Below are 22,066 nucleotides of genomic sequence, written 5' to 3'. Positions count from 1 at the left end.
CTCCCTCCCAGGCCAAGTCAGCGCTTAATTAGATGTGCCCGCCTCCCATGAGTGTTGGGAGTTGCACTTCCTCTGCAGCCCCAGGTCACAGGTAGTGGCTCACCGAAGCCAGAGCAGTGCTGTGCCAGGCACCGGGATTTCAGCCTCTGGCTTTTGGGAAATGACCCCAGATAGGGAATTTATGTGGGAGGGTATTCCCCAGACCTCTGTGCATCAAGGAACAATGAGACTTAACAAACAAGCTTTTCCTTAACATCTTAGCAAGCACTTGGAGATAGCCCCAATCCCCTAGTGGCTGAGCTTGTGGACCGGGGTGCCCTGGTGGCCTTTCTCATGCACTGCTCGTCCAGCCAGAATAACAGCACGGCTTTCCCCATTCAGTGCCCAGCGTTCCACGCTGCCACACCCTGGGGCGGATGCTTGCCCAGGGCCTGCAGCTCTGGTAATAAAAGCTGTGCAGAGACCCTGGAAGTTCAGGATTATCATTTGCATACAGTTACCCAGCATGCATTTCCAGTCAGCAACTACTTCCTGGCAGCTCTAGTGTCAGACTCCAAGAGTGCATAGAGCCATTGAAGACCTTGATTTTAAAACGTACACCTCTCACAGAGACTGATGGTAAACTCTTCTTGCTGTGAAATGGAGAGCAAGCACCTCTGACTGTATAGCTCCGATAAACTGGGGTAGGGCAGGGGAATGAAAGCTACGTGGAGATAAGGGATGTTTGCTTTCCTTGCTCCCAGGCAGCCACAGCCTAGAATCTCCTTCAGAAATGGTAACAGTCTTATACTTGGAGATTCTCAGGGGAAAAGCACTATAGAAAGGCAAAGGGGTCCCTTAAGCAGCCCTCTGCCCCAGTGCAGGAGGTGTGGTGGTGGAGATTCAGCCATAGGAAGATGAAGTGTCCTTGTGCAAGTCAAGCTGCAGGTTGTAGAGGAAAGCTGGGAATGAGCGTTCCTAGTCCTGGGTCCCAGCCTCCCTAGCGCCAACTACCGGACCAACTCTTCTCCCAGAGTTGAAAAAAGAATCCAGGAATCCTGGCTGTATCCCTCCTGCTTTACCAGTTAGGTGCACACCTTTCTATATCTGAGGTTACTTTTTAGGGGAAGCTCTTCTGTGCTCTCTGTAGCTCACTGCTTCTCTCCATTACATGCTGGGGGCAGAGGCTTGCATGTCCTCCTGCTTTGTGGATGTGGTGTCGTGTCAGGTAACTTGCTTTAGGACAGGAGTGGGCAAACTTTTTGGCCCGAGGGCCACATTGGGGAATAGAGATTGTATGGCGGGCCATGAATGCTCACAAAATTGGGGTTGGGGTGTGTGAGGGGGAGTGGGGATGGGGATGAGGAGTTTGGGGTGTAGGAGGGTGCTCTGGGCTGGGATTAAGGGGTTTGGAGAGCGGGAGGGGGATCAGGGCTGGGGAAGGGGGTTGGGACATGGGGAGAGGCTCAGGGGTGAAGGCTCCGAGCGGCGCTTACCTAAAGCGGCTCCCGGAAGCAGTGGCATATCCCGTCTCCAGCTCCTACACGGAAGTACAGCCAGGTGGCTCTGCACGCTGCCCCATCTTCAGGCACTGCCCCTGAAGCTCCCATTGGAGCACCGGAGGGGGCCATTGGAGCACGGAGGAGCCGGAGTGGGGACATGCCGCATGGTGTGGCCCCAACCCTGTGCCCCTGTTTTGCTGAAGTGCCAGAGCAGTGCCCCTGCTGGAGCGGAGCCGAGCCGCATGGTGCAGCCCCTGACCCAGTGCCCCGGAGCGCGGCCAGCTTAAAATAGGCCGGATCCAGCCCATGGGCCGTAGTTTGCCCACCACTGCTTTAGAGCCTTTCATCCCATGTGGGCGGCATCAGAATCTCAACCCTGATGATGAGCCACTTTGCAGTGTGTCTTGCCACTGGTTCAGCGGCCAGGCTCCCCTCCTTCCAAACACCCTGTTGTGCTCTCCCTGCCCTGCGCTTGCTGACATGCCATGTGCCTCCCTAAGAAGGGAGCTGTTGCTGTGGAAACTAGCTCTCTGAACCACTTCCAAAGGGGCCTGCCTGGTGGGCTTCGAGGAGATGGAAGTTGGTTGGCTGGTTACTGGCTGCTACTCTATATGACATCTTTGATCCTGTATAATTGAGTTAGTTCAGCTCCCCGAGTGATCCCACTGCAAACTGATTGCTGCAACAGTGCAGATTAGGTTGGATAATTATGAGTACTGCAGTAGCACCAGGAGCTCCAGTTATGTACCATTGTGCTAGGCACTGTACAAACACAGAACAAAGGGACGGTCCTTGCTCCAAAGAGCTTCCAGTCTAAGCAGAAGAGGAAAGGTGACAAGGGGATACAGGGAGGCCAATGGGGGAGTACAAGGAAATGATGAGACAGTATTTTTTAGCCAGCTAGTGATCCGTAACTACTAAGGGTCACAACATACAGTGGATGGAGCTATGGAATCTATGAATCCCCTCTGCCTTCCAAAGTCACTTTGTCCATGCTTCCCCCAAATACTAAGCTTTAACCAGACTTTTTGTGGAAAATTCTTTATGGGCACATGGACTATTGAGGTAATGGCCCTTTGTGGCTCTCATATCTCACTTCTATTTCTGGGAGGTGTCCAATGAAGGAAGTCGTATTAGCTCTTCCATAGGGATTGGCCTCCCATCCAATGAGGATCCAGCCCAGTGCTGGAGAGGCTGTGTTGCTAGTGATGCCACCTTTCAAATAAGGCCTAAAACTGAGGTTCTGACCACAGATATCCATGATCTGTATTGCAAGGAGTTTGGGTGGTAATCCCAGTATCCTGGCCAATCCCCAGTTTGCGTTATTTTAATCTGCCTCTCTAGCTGATATCTAATTGTAACTCAATATCTTTTTGTCCAAAACTGCTTAGTAATAAACAGCTACCATGCCTCATCTCAGAGGTGGCTGTGTTTCAGTGGTGTGTGATTTTTTTTTTTTTTTATTATTGAAATCTAAGATATTATTGCTAGCAGCTGTCTATTGGGCCACCTGCTAGAAGAACAAATACCAGAGCACTAAGGCACAGGAATTGGGAATTGCCAGTCTGGATCAGACCCAAAGTCCATCTAGCCCATTATCCTGACTAACAGCGGCCAACACCAGCTGCTTCAGAGGATGGTGTAAGAAATCCACCATGGGGAGATGTGGGGTAATCTTCCCCCATATATGTATGGCTCAGCCTGGTCTATAATAGACCAACAGAGATCAGCTCAAGCCCTGAAGCATGAGGTTTAATATCCCTCCCCAAATTTTTATCATTTGTTATGATGACTCCTGTTTCCTCTCCCTTCTGTGCTTGGTTCCATAGCTGAACTTGGGATGTTTTTAACACGCTCTGCAAATAGTAGCACATACATCCTGCAGGATCTCAGCTGCTCCAGCATGTGGCATTTCAAGGGATCTGTCACTAGTCAGTGCCATGACTGAGTGTGAGAACTTTCCTGACTGAGCATCCTCTAGCTAGATGACCCCAGTGAAACCTCTCACAGGAGGCTGCTATAGGCAACCTGATTGGCTAATGGAATCTACATACATCCCTATGAAGAGGGAAGGGGATCTCAAAGAGATGGGCAGCTCCTCTGAGATCTTTAAAAATAATCATCCCTAGCTCTTCTATAGTTCTTTTTCATCAGTAGATCTCAAAGCGCTTTACAAAGGACATCAGGGTCATTACTGACTGATGGGAAGCTGAGGGATAGGGAGGGGCAGTGACTTGCCCCAGAATCATCCAACAGGCCAGCGGCTAAGCCAGGAATAGACCTCCTGAGTCCCAGAGTGGTGTTCTATCCATTAGGTAACACTGCCTCCCACAACTTCTTCCTCATGGAGCAACGAAAGCAGCAAAGGTGTTGATAGTTCAAGCTCTGCTCAGCAGCTGCAGCAGGTTACTGTTTGACTGTTTGCCCCATGGAAAATGAATCAGGCCCTAGATCCTTATGGGAGGGGATTCCATGTCCCAGATGCCCCAGGAGAACTGGCCCTGCTGCTGACCCCTCTGCAGAGGGGGTAGAATAGGCCCTTTCAGAATCAGGGCAGAGGGGCCAGGACTTCCTCTTACCTACAAGGAAATCAAATAGACCAGCACTCATTTCACTGTAAAACAAGCTTGCTGAAATGGGAGCTTTTCCACAGCCAGTAGTTTAATTAGATGTGTCTGGAGTTACAACAGGAGCTTGGTGTGTTTCTTAGAGTGCAGCACAGGGTCAGCTGGAAGGTAAAATGGAGACTCAGGGATGGAGCACTGCTGTGAGCCTGTTTGAAGAAGTAAATGGTGCTGGCCTCCTGCGGAGAGACCTGGGGGCCAAGGAGAGTCATAGCGAGAATGTTAAGCTGTTCTTGGCAAACAGCTTCCCAGCAAGCTCCCAGAAGAGCAGCTTAGATTTAGACTGTTTGCAGACAGGGGCTGATCTGGGGATCAGTAACAGCACTCGAGCAACTCCAAACCCAGCATGGCTCCTTACCCAGGCAATGTTACTCCAGGCATGAAACACCTTGGCTCTGGGGTCATGTCAGATAGGAGGAGACTTGTGAGGCAGGGACATCCTAGCAAAGAGAACATGAATTCAGCTACTGCCCAGAATTGGGAGCACATAGCCTGGGTTTGGAGGTGGGAGTGGGGTAGTTCTCTCCTTGTTACAATCTGTCCCAGCGCAGGAAATGATCCCATATGCCAGAGGGGAAGCGTTACACAGTGGACAGGGGAATCTTGCCATGGTTGGGGTGCAGTTCTCAAGGCTGCAGCAGGCAGGAGAATCTTGTTTGTCATGGGCCCCAGTTTAAACATAGAGCTGTTTTGCTCTTGAACTTGTAATGCGGAAAGCTCAAACCTCCTGCTCAGACCTAGAGGCCTGCTGGGTGGATTATTTTTGCTGTGCCTTGTATTAAACTGGTCTCTCCTTCCCATTAGCTTCCCACGCTAAAGGCTGTGATGAACGCATGGAGGCTTAAAGAACGCCCTTGCAGAGCAGAGGGTAGGCAAGCAAGGAGCACAGTACCTCTGTTTTTCCTAAAAGGCCAGCTTCATGGAATAGCTAGAACAAGCTGCCTCTGCGGAGTCACCTCTGTGAGGCATGGGTTCATGGCATGCTTTGCTGTTAGTTTGTCACACGGGGCTCTGATGCCAAGGACTCCTGCGGCTGGCCTGACCTTGGGAAGCTGGAATCTGCGTGGAGTGGAGAAAGATAGATCCTTCTGTTTGTTGGATTTGGAGATGGAAGAGATGTGGCTCTTGCTTCTGCCACGATTCCCATTTATCCTGGAGAATAGGAATATCCTGGGTTATAGTAGCAAATGCTGAAAAGGGAAAAGTTTTAGAACAGAGATGAACCTTCTCGTGCTTCAGGGCTTAAGCTAACCTCTAACCATTGGGGACTTTTCCAGGGGCTAGGTCTTCCCCTAACACCTACTATTAGGTTCTTGCGCCATTGGCTGAAACGTTCAACAGAGCTTGGGACCAGGTTTGGGTCTGATCCCGGCTGACCTCTCCTTGGCTCCATTTCACTTTGGTGCTCGAATATCCAAGCTCACTGGCTTTGGGGAACTGTGTGTATCTGAGTGCTCATAGACAGGAGTTGGAACATTTCTTATAAATAGATCCAAAGGCCACTCCCCTGTGCATCACACCCAGGCATGCTCAGCTCAAGCAAGAAGATAATGGGCTCCATGCAGAAAGTATCAACTGAACATCTCTTCCCTAAGCTATGCAGGAGGTCGGACTGGATGATCACAGTGGTGCATTCAGGCCTGAAAATCTCTGAATCTGTAGGAAGAGAGGTGACTCTCTCTTCCTTGATTTTTCAGATTGGCAGGCAGTCTTTTCCCCATGCTTGGCGTAGCCCCATTGTGCTAGGCATTGTACACACAGCTGCGATGGTTTCTGTCCCAAAGAGCATGCGGCCTGAAGACAAGCCAAAGAGTTGGGGGGAAAGGGATGCAGCATATAAGCAAAGTGATCCATGATAGTAGATGTCATGTCACGATGAGGGGTGTTTGTCTGTGTGTGCTAGAGGGGAACTAATAAGGACAATGAAGGGTGGCTGAGGCTAGCAGGGTAGAGCCTGTGAGGCAGTAGGGACGCTTTCATTGTATTTTAAATTCTGGACACTCATCGTCATTCCTCAGGCCGTTTTAACTCTGTGCCAACCTCTGAGGTGTAATGCAGCAGCTGTTGTAACGGTTCCCAGCAGTGCTGTACAACAGATTCATGATGGGGAAGAGGGACACTGTTCCCAGCAAACTGCAGGGGAGTTCAGGAGGTAGAGCTGGGTTCAGGTTGACTTAACACCCCTGTCCTCGTAGAAAGTGGCATACAATCTTCCACGATTGGCAGTCCTGATCTGCTCACAATCTTACGCCTCTTTGGGAAGACAGCATCTCAGGCAGGGCTTTGTTCCTGAACGCTGTGCTGATGCCTTGTGCCGAGTAATGGGATGGGGAAAGTCACCCACAGCCCCCTGCATTTGTCCACCCAAATAACTGACCTGGTGTGGCCAATCTTGAGACCCTACAGCCTGTGCAGGTGATGGTTGAGCACCCGCTGTCCATGCCTAGTGAAAGCACATCCTCGCCTGGCACAGAGGGGTTAAGGTTCTCTTTGGCTTTCCCTCTGCTTGGTATTCCCCCTCCCTCCTTCCCTGTCAGGGCATGAATTATAGATGAGCAATGCAGCAGCTCCTTGTTAGCATAGTGGCTCACCTGCCAAGGCGGAGCCTGGAGAGCCAAGGCCCACAATGTCCTTGAAGAGCCAGACCCGAACAGTGCAGGAACCCAGAGGGAAGGGTGTGTGTGCTGTCTAAACAAATGTTCTCAGCCTATGTTTTCACACTGTGGAGCCAGCATCCCTGGGTCGAATGGGGGCACAGAGTGGTACCTGGCTTCCAAACACCTTGCGGGCAAAGGGGACCCTCATTTCCATCTGTATCTTGCCTCCCCTGATTTGGGTGTCCCTGTAGACAAACAGCTGCATTTCTGCTCTCTCCGAAAACTTTGAGCGCTAGATCGCTAGTGGGCAGTATTGTGTGGCCAAAGAGGTGTTTTGGGGGCTTGTATCCTAGCCTGACCCTGCTGCACTGAGCTTGGTGTTGCTGGCTGGTGATTTGTTCTGGGGAGTGGCAGCTGAGGAAAACATCCCCAGCAGATGAAGAGCTGAAACAAGCCTGACTGCCCTTGGGTATCATTTGGAGGAGGCCTAATGTGGTAATTTTTTTAAGTCCAGAAGCAACTCTATACGCAAAGCAAACTTCACCTCAGCTGATTCTTCTGAACTTGAGAAGAATCTCACTCCCCTCCTCCCCACTGTGGGGTAGGAACGGTAGTCTAGTGGGTAGGGGGCTGGACTAAAGCTCAGGACAGCTGCATTCCATTCTTGGTTCAGCCACAGACTCCCTGTATTTCTTTGTATTACCATAGTGGCCAAGGAGCTCCTGGCGCAGACTGGGACCCCCATTATCCTAGGTGCTGTACAAACACACAACAGAAAGATGGTCCCTGCACCAAAGAGCTACGGTGCCTTGTTGCCTCAGTTTTCCCCACAGGTAAAATGGGGGTAACCCTTCCCTATCCCACCGGAGGAGTGAGTCCATAAATGATTGTGAGGCACTCACATACTACAGAGATACAGGCCTGAATGATGAATTTAAAGTAATTGCCCTTTATACTGAGTCTGAAAGCCGTGTGGGGCAGGGACTGTGTCTTTGTGCTGTGTCTGTATAGCACAATGCACAGTGGGATCCTGTCCATGACTGGGGCTCCTAGGCACGCCTGCAATACCAATAACTGTGGAGAGTGTGCGTAGAGGTTACTCCTGCTGACTGTGCTCCTCCCCCCTGCAGTGGGGCGGCTCTGTGGGTGGGCCCCTTGGGCCCACTTGTTAGTGCTGAGGACTTCAGATGGTATTGCCAACCCCTTTGGGCTTGCAGTGTTTCTTCCAAGCTACTCAACAAGCTGTGCTCTTCCCCCCGGAGCAGGATCCGTTCCCTGCCACGGGGGTGTCTGGAGCAGCCTCCTTCTGCACCTCAGGTGAGGGAAGGTTGGAGGGAACTCTGCAGCTGGTGGGCCCTGTGTGTGTCTGTTTGCAAACCTTTGCCTGGCTAATTAAACAGCAGCTGCTTCCTGGTTTAGATGAGTTCTGTCTCTTGCAGGAGCCTGATCTTGGGGCTGGCTGGGGATTGCCGCTAGCAGTAGTGCTTGTTTGCGATCTGCTCTGTGGGGTTGAGGAGCTGAGCTATTCCAGATGGACCAGCTGGAGGAATACCCTTAGCCCTGCTGATTGAGGGGATTCCGGGAGGGTTTCGCATGGGCTCATAGCTAGCAATCCTATAGGCAGCACAATGAAAGCGTATCGTGGCAGCATCGGCTCCGGCACATTGCCCACATACCCCCTCCCTTCCCTGCCAGGGTTCTCTGTGCTGCTCCAGGCAAAGGCTTCTCCTACCATTGCCTTTTCTACAACAGATGCCAATCTGACAATTGAGACACTACAGTGCCTTCTTCCCCTTCCCAAAATCCAGGTGACTGCTAGAAGTGCCAATCCTTGTTGTCTGTAGGTCCTACTGAAATACAAACAACACCCTTGCATGTCCCAACTAGGATGCAAGATCAAGCCATGTCGATGCAATTGCCAGTAAGTTCCTCTAAGACAGGAGCTTATAACAACATAGATCTGTCTGTCTAAGCCACTTACCTGGACCCCATCACCATAGGATCCAAGCTCTTCCCAATACTCTTGCTGGGCAGGCCAGTGCTCTTATCCCATTTTACAGGTGGCGAATCGGGGCACAAAGCCCATAGGTAAAGTGTTCAAAAGTGCTTACTTCCCTTTTCAAGATGGTCTCAGGAACACTGGCTCCTAAAACTTATTGACTTCCAGATAGACTTAGGGCTTGTCTGCACTGGGCTGCAGGGTGTGAATCGCAGAGCGTACCCGAGCCTCTCGTACTAACTGTCCTGTGTGGACACTGCTGGCGCGAATGAAAAGGTGTCTAGTTCACGGTAATGTAGTCCTGTCTGAAAGAGGTCAACGTTAACATGAACTGGATACCTTTTAATTCACACCACCTGCATCCATGCAGGGCCGTTACTGTGAGATGTTCTGGTGTGTTCTGCGATTCACACCCTATAGCCCTTACTGTGACACAGTGTAGACACAGTGTTAGGCTCCTATCTGTGCCAGTTACTTTTGAAAATGGGATTTAGGTGCTTGTGAATATTTTTGCCCAAAGGCTTTTTCTATACACAACTTGAAGTGGTTTAACTATCCCGCTCTTGTTAGAGCTGAACAGCCCTGCTGGTGGAGGTGATGGAATCACGAGGCCTGTTGGATAAGGTGAATCGGAAGGTCGACAGGGTGGTTCCCTTTTTGACTGCTCTGCACTTTGGGAGGCAGGATGGCCCAATGAATAGGGCACTGGCATAGGACTTGACACCTGGGTTCAGTTCCCTGCTCTGCCACAGACTTCCTGGGTGACCTTTGGGCAGGTCGCTACGTCTCTCTGTGCCTCAGTTCCCCATCTGTACCGTGGAGATAACAGCACTGTCCTGCCTCACAGGAGGATTGGGAGGGAAATGCATTCGATCGTGAGGCACCCAGTACTGTGGTGATGGAGGCCATATAAATACATTACATAGAGACAGTTCTAGCACTATAAAGGTGCTTTATACCAGTGCAGCTGTTTCCATACAGGAAGAGAAATAATCTACCCTGGTGTAAAGGCGCCTTTATATCTATGTAACTGCATCCACACCAGGGCTTGTACTGGTAGAATTATATTGCTAATCACACACGCCCCGACTGACACTGTTACATCAGCACAAAACCTGTGTGTAGAATAGGCCTTGGACTCAGGCACTTAGGGGCCACTTTGGAAACGGGACTTCAGGTGCTTCTGAAATCTTCACTCTAAGTGACTTGCCCAGAGTCGTCCCGGGAGTCTGTGGCAGAGCAGGAACTTGACCCTGGGTCTCTTGAGGCCAAAACTACACTAGGAGCTGCTGCTGGCATAGCTCTGTTGGTCAGGGGTGTGAAGAGGTGCAAGTCCCAACCACAGAGCTGTGCTGGCAAATAGGGCTTAACCAGAACTGTTTCACAGGGTGAGGAGGGGGACTGGATTAAGCTAGATAGACTGATGAAAGTGCAGCTCTGTTGGTATAAATGGGGTTCACGCAAGGAGTGCTTTGCTGGCTAGAGCTCTAAACGCTGGGATATCCCTAGATAGAAACTGCTTCTACTGAACTGACCCTTCAGAATCGTGGTGACTGGATTCACAGCCTTACTTCAGACTTTCTCAAAATGTAGCCTGAAACTCCCCCACCTCAGGCCAGTATTCCTGAATCGCAATGGCCCCCACTTATCCTTAGCAGGGCTTTGCTTTGAATTTGCATTACAGCAATGCCTCAGCACCTGCACAAATACAACAGAGTCAACACAGCTTTTGTAAAGGAAAATCATGCCTCACCAATCTATCAGAATTCTTAGAAGGGGTCAACAAGCATGTGGACACGGGTGATCCAGTGGATACAGTGAACTTGGACTTTCAGAAAGCCTTTGACAAGGTCCGTTACCAAAACTCTTAAGCAAAGTAAACAGTCATGGGATAAGAGGGAAGGTCCTCTCCTGGATCGGTAATTGGTTAAAAGACAGGAAATGAAGGAATAAATGGTCAGTTTTCACAATGGAGAGAGATAAATAGCGGTGTCCCCCAGGGATCTGTAGTGGAACCAGTCCTATTCAACATATTCATAAATGATCTGGAAAAAGGGGTAAACAGCGAAGTGGCAAAATTTGCAGATCATACAAAATTTCTCCAGATAGTTAAGTCTAAAGCAGACTGCAAAGAGTTACAAAGGGATCTCAGGAAACTGAGTGACTGGGCAGCAAAATGACAGATGAAATTCAATGTTGATAAATGCAAAGTAATATACATTGGAAAACATAATCCCAACTGTAAATACAAAATGATGGGGTCTAAATTAGCTGTTACCACTCAAGAAAGATCTTGGAGTCATTGTAGCGAGTTCTCTGAAAACATCTGCTCAATGTGCAGCAGCAATCAAAAAAGCTACCAGAATGTAAAGAACCATTAAGAAAAGAATGCCGCTATATAAATCCATGGTACGCCCACACCTTGAATACTGCGTGCAGCTCTGGTTGCCCCATCTCAAAAAAGATATATCGGAATTGGAGAAGTTACAGAGAAAGGCAAAAATGATTGGGGTGACGGAACCACTTCAGTTTGAGGAGAGATTAAAAAGACTAGGTCTGTTCAGCTTGGAAAAGAGACAACTAAAGGGGAATATGATCGAGGTCTATAAAATCATGACTGGTGTGGAGAAAGTAAATAAGGAAGTGTTGTTTACCCCTTCCCATAACACAAGAACCAGGGGTCACCACATGAAATTAATAGGCAGCAAATTAAAAACAAACAAAAGGAAGTACTTCTTCACACAATGCACAGTCCATCAGTGGAACTCATTGCCAGGGGATGTTGTAGATGCCAAAACAAAAACAGGATTCAAAAAAGAATTAGGTAAGCTCATGCAGGACCAGTCCATCAATCACTATTAGCCAAGATGGTCGGGGATGCAACTCCACACTCTGGGTGTCCTAAGCCTCTAACTACCAGAAGCTGGAAGTGGACAACAGGGGATGGATCAGCTGATGATTACCCTGTTCTGTTTGTTCCTTCTGAAGCACCTGGCATTGGCCACTGTCAGAAGACAGGGTACTGGGCTAGGTGGGCCATTGGTCTGATCCAATATGGCCGTTCTTATGTTTTCTTATGTTACGTTCAACACAGTACTGGCAGTCCCTGTCCCAGAGAGCTCACTGTCAGAATAGACAAAGGATGGGAAGGGGAACTGAGGCACAGAATGGATGGGACTAGTACATCAGGTCAGTGGGAGAGCCAAGAATAGACAACCTAGTGTCTTCATTTTCTATCCAGTGCCCCTAGCCGCCATAATCCAGCCATGTATCTGACTCTGTGTGATGCTGGGGGAGGTCATGTCTGAACTCCTAGCAGTGCATGTGCCTAATCCTCTGTGAGGCTGGTTTCTAGTGAAGGGGGAGGGAGTCCAGTAGTGTGTGGCCTGCAATTCCAGTGTCTGGGAAACCTTTGGCGGTCTTTACTGGAAAACACTTCATTGTGTAACCCCAAAACATGCTCATTGCTTTGGGAAGTGCTAGCCAGGTTGCCTGTGTCTGAGCTGGTAGCTCCCAGACTGTGTCATAAAGAGCCTGTGGAAGTGTCAGGCTTTGCCACTCCCCTCCTGAGTTGTCTAGGGGGGATCCTATTGCCATGAATGTGGAGAGGAAATGAACTTTCAGGGGAGCCCTATAATTGATTTATAGAGAGCAAGGGCAGCCCTGCCAGGCACTGCACCTGCCTGACCTCCAAAGGGTTAAGTTAACTTTTGGCACAGGCATGCCTTTAACTTCAGCTTTCTTGGCAACTTCCTCTGATCTCTTCCTCCTTTGTACTTATGTTACATGAGTGCCTGGCTAGACACCCGCAGTAAGGGAACAGGTGTGGCTGTTGGCTTGGGGAGTGGATGGGAGCAGTGCTGGACTTGAACCTCTTCTCACATTCATCTCCCCAGCTCTGTTCCCTTCTCTATTTTCCCTGGAAACACAGAGGGTGCAATTTAATGATTCCTGTGTCTGGATTCGCAAAAAGAAAAGGAGTACTTGTGGCACCTTAGAGACTAACCAATTTATTTGAGCATGAGCTTTCGTGATGAAGTGAGCTGTAGCTCACGAAAGCTCATGCTCAAATAAATTGGTTAGTCTCTAAGGTGCCACAAGTACTCCTTTTCTTTTTGAGAATACAGACTAACACGGCTATTACTCTGAAATGTGTCTGGATTGTGGAGGGTGGGAGTCAGAGCCCGAGATGGAACCTAGGCCCTCCTCATTAGAGTGGAGGATTGGGAGTCCGGACTCCTGGGTTCCATACCCAGCTCTGGGAGGGAAGTGGGGCTGATTGGGTTAGAGCAAGGAAAGCTGGAAGTCCAGACTCCTGGGTTCCGTTCCTAGCTCAGTCACTGTCCTGCTGTGTGACCTTGGGCAAATCACCTGACCCTTTTCTGCCTCCATTCCCCTTTGTAAAGTGGAGACAATGTTCATACCAACTCTGAAACAGGTGCTGGAGCTAAAATTTCACACACAGTGCTGGTTATTGCACAGATGTATTTGTGCCTCAGTATCCCCGACCTGCAAAATGGAAATACCCTGGGGGGGCTCTGAGGCTTAATGGAGGCAGAAGCTATTACTGGATCATTTGTCTAGGAGGGTAGTGGCAGAATCTATCCCACCGAGATATACACTTGATATCTTTAGCCACTGATCTGTGGTGAGTCTTAAATGTGCTGGGTTAAGCTGTCTCCTCCCCTGGTGTAAGGAAGGAAGGTAGCCCACTGCGGGTTGGGTTTGTTTTTCCTTCCTGGGTAGAGCGTTACCCAGGAATCCACACTCAGCATTGTGCATTACTGATATGGTGCTGGTGCCAGGATCCCTAGTGTAAAGAGTTTGCGGCGATGCAGAGCTCTTAAAGTTGGAAGGGCCTGTTAGATTAAGTGGTCTGACCTCCTGTATAACACAGACCAGAGAATCCCTCCCACTTCACCCAAGATTGAGCCCTCCTCAAATAGCACAGCAGTATGGGTGGCGGGACTCTGGCGCCTCCCTCATTATGGGGTGGAGGACTGCACTTGTGGGTTTGCAGGGTTGTTCTAGGTAGTGGAGGGGTGTCCCTGCCCCATCTGTGTCCCATGACTGCAGGAGAACGCTGGTCTTTCCATCTGGCTCCTGCTCCTCTACAAAGCAGCGTGAAATGCTTTCCCGCAAGGGGCTACATAGAGGGCGGCAGTGGGGCTGTTGCATACACCAGCCCCAGCCAAATCCTCGGTGGGCTGTAGTGGCAATGAAATCTGTTGATTCCTTTCCTCTCGGGCAAGTGTGGGCTGAGCCTGCGCTCCAGGCATGTTGGGGCTACTGCCAGCCAACCAGATTAACTGGTGTGTTTTCTGTGGTCTCTGTGTGTGCAAGTGGGTGAGGGGTTAGTAGCATGTTGTTCCTCATGATCCCTGGTGACCTTGCATTTGGGCTTGGCTTTCAGCCCCTCCTATGCTGAATCCCACAGCATATCCCATTTAAAAGGGCCTGAATGAATTTCAGGGCACTTCCTAGTTAACGCATGCTGGGGCGAGGGTTTTCCTATCTCATGCTTCAGGGCACTGGCTTCCCGGTAGAGATCAGGAAGGGAACCCCCTCCCAATGCATCATGGCATAGCCTGACATGTGCATGGAGTGGAGACGAGGCCAGTGGAATTGGGGTTCAGACCCAGGGAGGCTGGGCAGTGGTGGCTGATCCTCCCCCCCCTGCAGTGAAGAAGGGGCTGGGCAATGCTCGCTGGAGCATAGACAGGGCCCAAAAAGGTTTAACCCGTCTCCTGAGGGCTCTATCCTGCCAGTCAGGGTGAGAAGCTAGATACCAGAGTGGGCCCCGCAGGGCACGCCGGGTGGGGACACTGAGCCTCAGTTCGACACTGGGGAAGGGCACGACCCTTCGGTGGCTTCCCTCAGCCTAAGTTGTTGTGTGTTTGTCTCCACAGCCGGCGCTGGGCCACACGGAGTCCAAGCCCAGCAGCAAGTCCAACATGCTGCGGGGCCGCAACTCTGCCACCTCCACCGATGAGCAGCCGCACATAGGGAACTACCGCTTGCTCAAGACCATCGGCAAGGGCAACTTCGCCAAGGTCAAGCTGGCACGCCATGTCCTGACGGGGAAAGAGGTGAGACCTATCTGGCAGGAAGGAGGGGGAGCAGCATGTGAATGGAAAGGGTGTGGGGCCAAGCCCATAGGCTGGGATACAGGATAGAGGCCAGGGCAGATGTTCCTAGGCCGAGGCAGCGTTGCTGCCAGGGGCTGGGGCTTGATGGGGAGAGGGATGTACCTTGCGACGATGGAGTGTCCATGTGACGATCTCTCTAAGACTTGATCCCTTCTGCTGACTATTTTGTTGTGACCCCAAGCCTAGTGGCTAGAGCCAAGGGGAATCTCAGTATCTGGTCTTGCTACTGTGTGACCCTGGGCAAATCCCTTCCATCTCTGCTTCCATTTCCTTCTATGTAAAAGCCTCCTTGGCCTTTCTTCAGGGTCTGATGTGCTGCTGAGCAGAGACTGCACCACATCTGGGCAGGCGCGGGGGGGGTTGCCCCCTCTGACAAATGGGTAAGCTGAAGCACCAGGGGAGGCAGAACCCGGGTCTCCTGACTCTCTGGTATGTCTACACTGCAGTTAAAAACCTGCAGCTGGTCCTTGCAGGGCTCAGGCTAAGGGGCTGTTTAATTGCGGTGTAGACATTCAGTCTCAGGCTGGGCTCTCTATGGAATGGGAGGGTACCAGAGCTCGGAGGCTGAACATCTACACTGCTTTTAATCAGCTCGTTAGCCCGAGCTAAGTCAGCTGGCATAGGCCAGCCAAGGGTGGCTCACGGCAGTGTAGACATACCCTCTCAGCCCTGCTTGAACCACCATGTTGTGCTCCCTCCTGCTTGGAGCGCTTTGCGAGCCTGTGAGGCCTCCAACCCGGAGCAAGCGTGTGTGCTCAGAAATGCCAAGTACCATTCGTTGCCAAGCTACCAGGCACCCGGCCCAGGCTCCCACTCTCCGGAGCAGATGGCAACAGATGCACCCCAGCACGTGGCTCTGCTGCAGCCACTTGGGCCGTTACAGAGGCAGCCCTGAATCCTAGCCAGGGGCTAGGCAGGTTTATGCCACTGCCTTAGAGCCTTGTGTGCTTGTGGGAATGTGCTAGAACCCTGCTCTGCTCTGCAGGTGGGTGGAAGAAACCAGCCTTGTGTCTGCCTGGCTTTCCTATCCCACCCCTCCAGGACAGGCCATACAGGCTGGGTGGGGGGTGACTAAGCCCTGCTTCTCCTGCAGCATTCCCCCCCCACCACCACCAGCTGCACCTCTCAAGGGGCTGCCTAGTCTCGGGAAGGGCCCTGGGGGCAGAGTGGGGCGAACAAACTGGGGAGTGATCGAGACCTTCTCTTGGCTCCTTGAGAGGCTGGGGCCCCGCCCCTATGGGCAGCTCAGCCAGGCAGCGCTCCACACCAGGAGCCAGGGCAGGTGCCATTGTTCCCTCTTCTTTGGGGAGGCATGTGGGTGTTCGTTCGTGGGGCACACATGTATTTTTCACAGGAACAGAGCAGGCCCCATCCCACCATGTTTTTCCCAGGATAGGGAGCAAACAGAACCCAGCAGCTCATGGGTGGTTCTGCTTCCCCCCTGCCCCTCATACAGCAGCTCTACTGGGCTGTCTCTTCGGGATGGCGGGAAGGGGGAAGGGCAGCCAGTCAGATGGGGGCATTTTCCCCTTCAGACACCCCCCTCCACCCATCCCACCCCCCGCGAAATACCAGAGAAGTGGTACAGCTCGATTCAGTTTCCCATGGGCTCAGAGTCCGTTGGGTGAGTGTCTTTTTCCCCCGCCTCCCAGCTCTGTAGGCTGTAAATAAGCCTTGGTGGCAGTGTGGAAATACCGGTTTGTTCACATGGGTCCTGCTGTTTGCACAGGCTGAAGAAGCCGGTTATCTCCAGCCTGAAGCCAGCGCCTGTTTCCCAACAGCTCTTGTAGCATTGTCACTGCTGAAACACCACGGCTGCTCTTGGAGGGCATCTGTGTTTGCAGCCTGCCCCTGCCTATGCTGCAGCACAGAGCACTGGATTTGGAGCTCAGTTAGCACCAGCCTAACTTACCCGCCCCCTCCAGCTACTGCAGTAGGGTCTGTGTGAGGGGCAGTAAGGGGCTTCCACTGAGGGGGGGAGGAGAAATACCCTGAAGGAGGGGGCTGCAGGAAGAGGAGGGGTTTTCTTATCCTGATGGATGGGCCCAAGTGCAAGCACAGAAGCCAGGAAGATGTGGGGCTGAATGCGTTCATGGCAACTCCCCAGGCTCTGAAGAGTCCTCCCTCTGTCCTACTTCAGCACATGCTGCCCCCCCAGCATTAACCCCTGTCCAGACAGGTGGGAGGGATTGATCCAGGTCAGTGCTGTGAGACCTAGCTGGGATCCCCCTAGTGAGCCACATCCATCCCTGGGAGTCAGTGCAGGATCGTCCCCAGTGCCTTGTCTAAGTGTCCTGACTCATGGGGCTCCCGCTACATCCCCTGGGAAAGTTCCACAGCCCAACAGATCGGGCTCCCAACAGGTCTTAGCTTCTTCTTTGGTCTGTTTTAACTCCCTCACATCCAACCCATCATTTGACCCTCTCTTCCTTTGCCATAATGGCCTTCAACACCCATGATCAAACACCTGTTGCCCCGGTCCAGCCCTGGCTTAGCCTGTTGGCTCTCCACCTAACCCCTCCAGCCCTTTGAGTGTCTCCACTGAACTCTGACCTTGGGGAAGAGTTAAAGGGACCTGGCAGGGTTGCGGGCTGTGGTGCTGCTAGGCTAGCCAGGCTTTTATAGCTGCACTGGGGCCCTGCTATTGTGTGCCCCTGGCTCTGAGGGGAATGGGGAGAGGAGGCAGCAAGCTATTCCTCCCTGCTGTGCATGCAGCAGAGGGTTTAGGATCCAAGGGAGGATGAAGTGTTGGTGTTGGGGCAGGTTTGCTGGCCTCCCATTGCTGACTGAGCCTCTGGAGGGAAAGGGGAATTGCATTACCCAGGGGGTCCTGGTTGGCTGAAGTGGCAGCTGGCCATCCTTTCCCTGGATCGTAGTTCAATGGGGCTCAGGGAGCTATAGCTCTCCTTTGCGAGACTTGTATTTACCTGACATGCTGGCTTCCAGTGGGGCTGCTATAGCCAGTGGCTCGCGCAGGCCAGCTCGTAACCAGTGGTGTGTTTGCTGTAAAGGCTTTTTCAGCCTAGGGCTTAATGCCCATGAGGAAGTGTTTGAGCAACATCTGTCCTCTGCCAAGGCCCGGTGGGCTCCAGATTAGCATCATGACCGAGGGTGATACTTGCTGAAACTCTGCTGTGTGTCTTGTCTTTCCTGGTCCTACCTGGTCTTGGAGGGGTCCTGTCTCAGTGCTTATGTATGCACCAGGTTGCTTTAGATTGATCTAGCTTCAGCCATTTCCAAATGGATCTAAGGCTTCACGCAGGGGATGAGTACAAACTGGGGAGTGTGTATGTGGATAAAGCCTTGACAGGAGTGTCAGGTGGGGTAGCAAGGGCTTGTCAAGCAGTGAGAGCCAAGCTTGGGTGCCTGAGGGAAGGTGGAAATACCTTCCCCACCGTCATCACTGAGTGCCATCCCCCTGTTGTGGGTTACTGGGTTAAGCCAGCTAATCCCAGCCCAGATCGTTGGCCTCTCTGGAGCGCTCTGCCGCATGCTGCTCCCAGAACCTGCTGATGTGCTTGCTGTCTGCCACCTCTGAGATTAGCCAGCAGGCTCTCTCAAAGGGATCGAAGTTGAACACAATTTACTGCAGGTTCCCTACCCGACTCCAGGAACCTGCCACGTGTTTGTGTGACGCAGAGTCACTGCTTCATACCCGATTGGTCCAAGTCCTTGAGCCAGGATGAAGAATGGTCCCCACAGTCTGTCTGACACGCACTGCCCTAAAATCTGAGTTTTCCCAAGGCTGTAAATTGCCTGCTGGCCTGCTGCCATGCCTGTGCTGGGCCTGCTGGGGGGCTTGATGGAACAGAGACGCATTGTCGTTAACCGGGTCAGCAGAGGCAGCAGCAAACAGCCAGCCTGAGGGTTGTCGGGGCCTCCATCCTTGTTTGCGCCTGCCTAGGATTCTCCCTCGGGCATGTTCTGCTCCAGCTTGTCCAACGCTACGGGAGAGATAACTGAGCTCCCCTCTCTCCCCATCCAGGTGGCTGTGAAAATCATTGATAAGACGCAGCTCAACTCATCAAGCCTGCAGAAGGTAAGGGCCCTGCCTCTGGATGTTCAGACTGTGGGCATAGCACCCTGACAGCAGGAGGTGCTCTAAGTACTGCCTCCCCCTAGTACCCCCTTCACTGTCACGGTGATGCTCCGCAATTAAACAGAGTAACATCTCTGCCCAGCTGCTCGTGCTGTGTTCTGAGCCCTGCATTGTCCAACCACCTGCCTGTATAGGGGATTGGGAGCATGGGGGCCTCTGGGATAGCAAAACCGAGTTCCAGGGGTTCAGTTTGCCAGCATAACTGGCAAGGCATGTTGTACTTCTGCTCTAGCTATTGGATTTGGGAGCTAGGGCTCTGGGTTCTGTCCCCAGCTCTGGGAGGGGAGTGGGTTCTAGTGGGTTACAGGGAGGTGGCTGGGAGCCAGGACTCCTGGGTTTTACTCCCAGCTCTGCCTAAGTAGAATGGGAGAGACTACATGTTGCCTACCTTCCTGAAGTACTGGCTGAGTGACACTACAGAGCTGTGCCCCATGAGGTCAAAGCTAAGCAATGGGGTGCCCAATGCTCCATCCTGCTGAGGGCTGGAGGTCAGTCAGCCTTGGCCTGGCACCAGGGGGTCATGATGAGTCATAAGTGAGGTCCCTAGAGTGGTGTGGGGGTGTGTGAATGCCCATGGGCACAGAATATCCCGCCCTGGGAGCTTGACCTTGTGCCCAATTCCCCCCCCACCTCCACCCCCCCAAAAAGAAAAAAAGGAATACAGTTCTGCTTGTGGGAAGCAAGTGGGGCAGGGAGCCCACGCCAGCTGATCCCTTCAGCATGCTCTGGGGTGTGACTGCTCCTCTTGCCCGCTCGGCAGATAACCCCCAGCTCCTGCAGGAGTCGGTCTCAAAATGGCCAAGGCTGTCACCAATCCTCCGTCCGCATGGGTCACCAGAAGGCCATGCAGGAGGTGCAGCACTCTGTGCCCAGACTACTCCGGGTCCTGTTTGACTCAGAGCCTGACACCAGCTGCCCTGCATGGCTTGGCAGCTGTTGACGCAGCCTTGTCAACAGAACCTGAGCAAAGCGGCTGAACTGGCAGCCGCTGTAGCTTGCAGGTCATGTTAGCACCCAGGGAGGGACAGGCGCGGGGCCTGGACCATGTGGCCTCTTGTATCCCATTCTCCCCATGTCAGGATGCATCTCCTGGAGCGACCTTGCCTCAGTGGTCCTCACTACCCCCTGGTGTGTCCCTCCCTGCCGAGATGTAGGTCTCCCATATCTTCATCAGGCCTTCATTCTACTTCCCAGCACCACCTCTGGTTATACCAAGCCCCCTACAATGGGCTGGGTCCCGCTGGAGTGGAGGATGTGGAGCCCCTCACTGGATGGGCACTGTTGCCAGAGGAATGCCAGCCCTAGGTACAACAGAGGCTTCCCCTCCAGCCAGACTTGAATAAAGGGAGCTGGGAGATGTGTGCTCAGGAGCTTTCCAGCCGCCCTCCTGCCATGTGAGACCAGGGCCTGTGGCCCTGGTGATCTGTGTGCTGCCCTATAATGCACCTGGCCATCTGTGGAGGAGTGATCCCCGCCAGCTCCTGCCCCTATGAATGTTGGTCCCTAGCTTCTCCAGCTCAAGGCATAAGCATGTTGCGCCTTCCCCCAGGAAGCCAGAGCACTCTGCAGAGGAATCCCTCCCCCCAATTCTAAAGCCAGCCATAGCAACCGTCGCATCCCCGGCAACCAGCACAGAGCTCTGCCCACCTCCAGAATCAGCCTCTCCAGCTCGTAGGCTTTGGGCTCTGCTTTTGGCACATCCTGGAAGGGGGTGTCTAGTGGGTGAGGATGAGCTCAGCCCTGGGCCTCCTGCATGGGCACCAGCGCTGCGTTTAGCCCCTCCCTGCCCTGTGAGCTTCCAAGTCACAAGGCAGTTTAGTGCACTGGGCCCAGCCTTGGCCATGTTGAGCTGGAGCTGAGGCTGGAGGGGATGCTGAAGCTCTCTTTCCTGGGGGTTTCTCACCAGCCCAGCTGCTCACTGCCTTATTGTTTACTATGGTGTCCTGTAGAGGACTCTGGTAGATCAGAGCCCTACTGCGCCAGGCACCGTACAAACGCATGATGGACACAGTTCTCTACCCCAGAGAGGTTACAATCTAAGCACAAAGCCCTAATGCCTGACCCTGGGGAACAGCTGTGTGTTGAGCAGTGGCTTATGGGATGTGCCAAGGACAGAGGGGAACTCTCCTGTGGGAAGGGCATTGTAGCATAGTGGGTAAAGCATCGGGCTTCTGGTGCAGTATCAGGGCATGCACCTGTGTGTGTGCATGCAGCTTTTGGTGCCCTGACTGCTTTTCTCTGGAGCTCTGAAGAGAGACGTGCCTTGTCCTGCTGGAAGGCTCTGTCCAGGCTTGTGAGCCAGCACAGAAGGGGTGCCCTCACTGACTAGTCCCGATGAGGTTTGCACCACTGCATCCACTGAGAGTCTCTGAAGTGGCTGGTGGAGGCATCCCTGTAGCCATGAGTGGAGAGCAGAGCTGATCCCCTCCTGTTTCTCTCTGTGCTGTTTGGCCCAAGCTATCCCTAAGTCCTTGGCTGTACCCCAGCCCCAGATGGAGATGGGGCTGACAGATGGTTGCTGGAGGAAAAGCCTTTTGCTGTAAAGCCTCAATAGAGCCCCTTCCTAGAGCAGGAAGTTGGGGAATAATGCCTACAGAGAGGCTTGCTGCTGTCTTAGACTGTAGCACAGTGGGTGACCAAGATCTAGTGAGCACTGGCTCACTTGTGGCCCAGATTAGCCGGGAGCGAGCGCAGCTCTCTGGGGAGCGGGGAGCAGTGTGTTCTAGCCTACCTGTGTCCTGGGCTAGCCGGGAGCAAGCACCGATCTCTGGGAGCAGTGTGTTCTAGCTCACCTGTGTCCCGGGCTAGCCGGGAGCAAGCACCGATCTCTGGGAGTAGTGTGTTCTAGCTCACCTGTGTCCTGGGCTAGCTGGGAGCAAGCTCCAGTCTCTGGGAGCAGTGTGTTCTCTGCTCAGTGGACCATCTGGGAAGCTGTTGAGGATTCCTCAGGGCAAGGTGGGAGATACATGTCACTGCATCCTGGCCAGGCAAGAACCCAAGTGGACAGCTCCTGGGTTTCACACCTGGCCAAGCTCCCGCCAGTGTGGGGCATTTGTGGATCAGGTGAATCCTGAGCCAACATTAGTCCGGCATCCGGAGTGACTGGCTCTGTGCAAG

The 22,066-nt window shown here is 52.6% G+C and overlaps 1 protein-coding gene across 12 annotated transcripts in view; it reads left to right on the top strand.

The window, feature by feature from the left end:
* The window catches only part of MARK2 (microtubule affinity regulating kinase 2), a 104,522-nt gene that overhangs the window by 61,756 nt on the left and 20,700 nt on the right, over window positions 1-22,066 (top strand). For all 12 annotated transcript variants that reach the window (XM_048857435.2, XM_048857432.2, XM_048857424.2 and 9 more), the window contains 2 exons: window positions 14,611-14,790; window positions 18,836-18,889. In XM_048857435.2, coding sequence (XP_048713392.1) covers window positions 14,611-14,790; window positions 18,836-18,889 — 234 coding nt within the window. The remainder of the gene's footprint in view (window positions 1-14,610; window positions 14,791-18,835; window positions 18,890-22,066) is intronic.

This window comes from Caretta caretta, chromosome 7 (genome assembly GCF_965140235.1).
Source record: "Caretta caretta isolate rCarCar2 chromosome 7, rCarCar1.hap1, whole genome shotgun sequence".
NCBI classification, from domain to species: domain Eukaryota; kingdom Metazoa; phylum Chordata; order Testudines; family Cheloniidae; genus Caretta; species Caretta caretta.
Note: the sequence above shows the minus strand (reverse complement) of the source record. Positions and strands in the feature narration are given on the sequence as shown.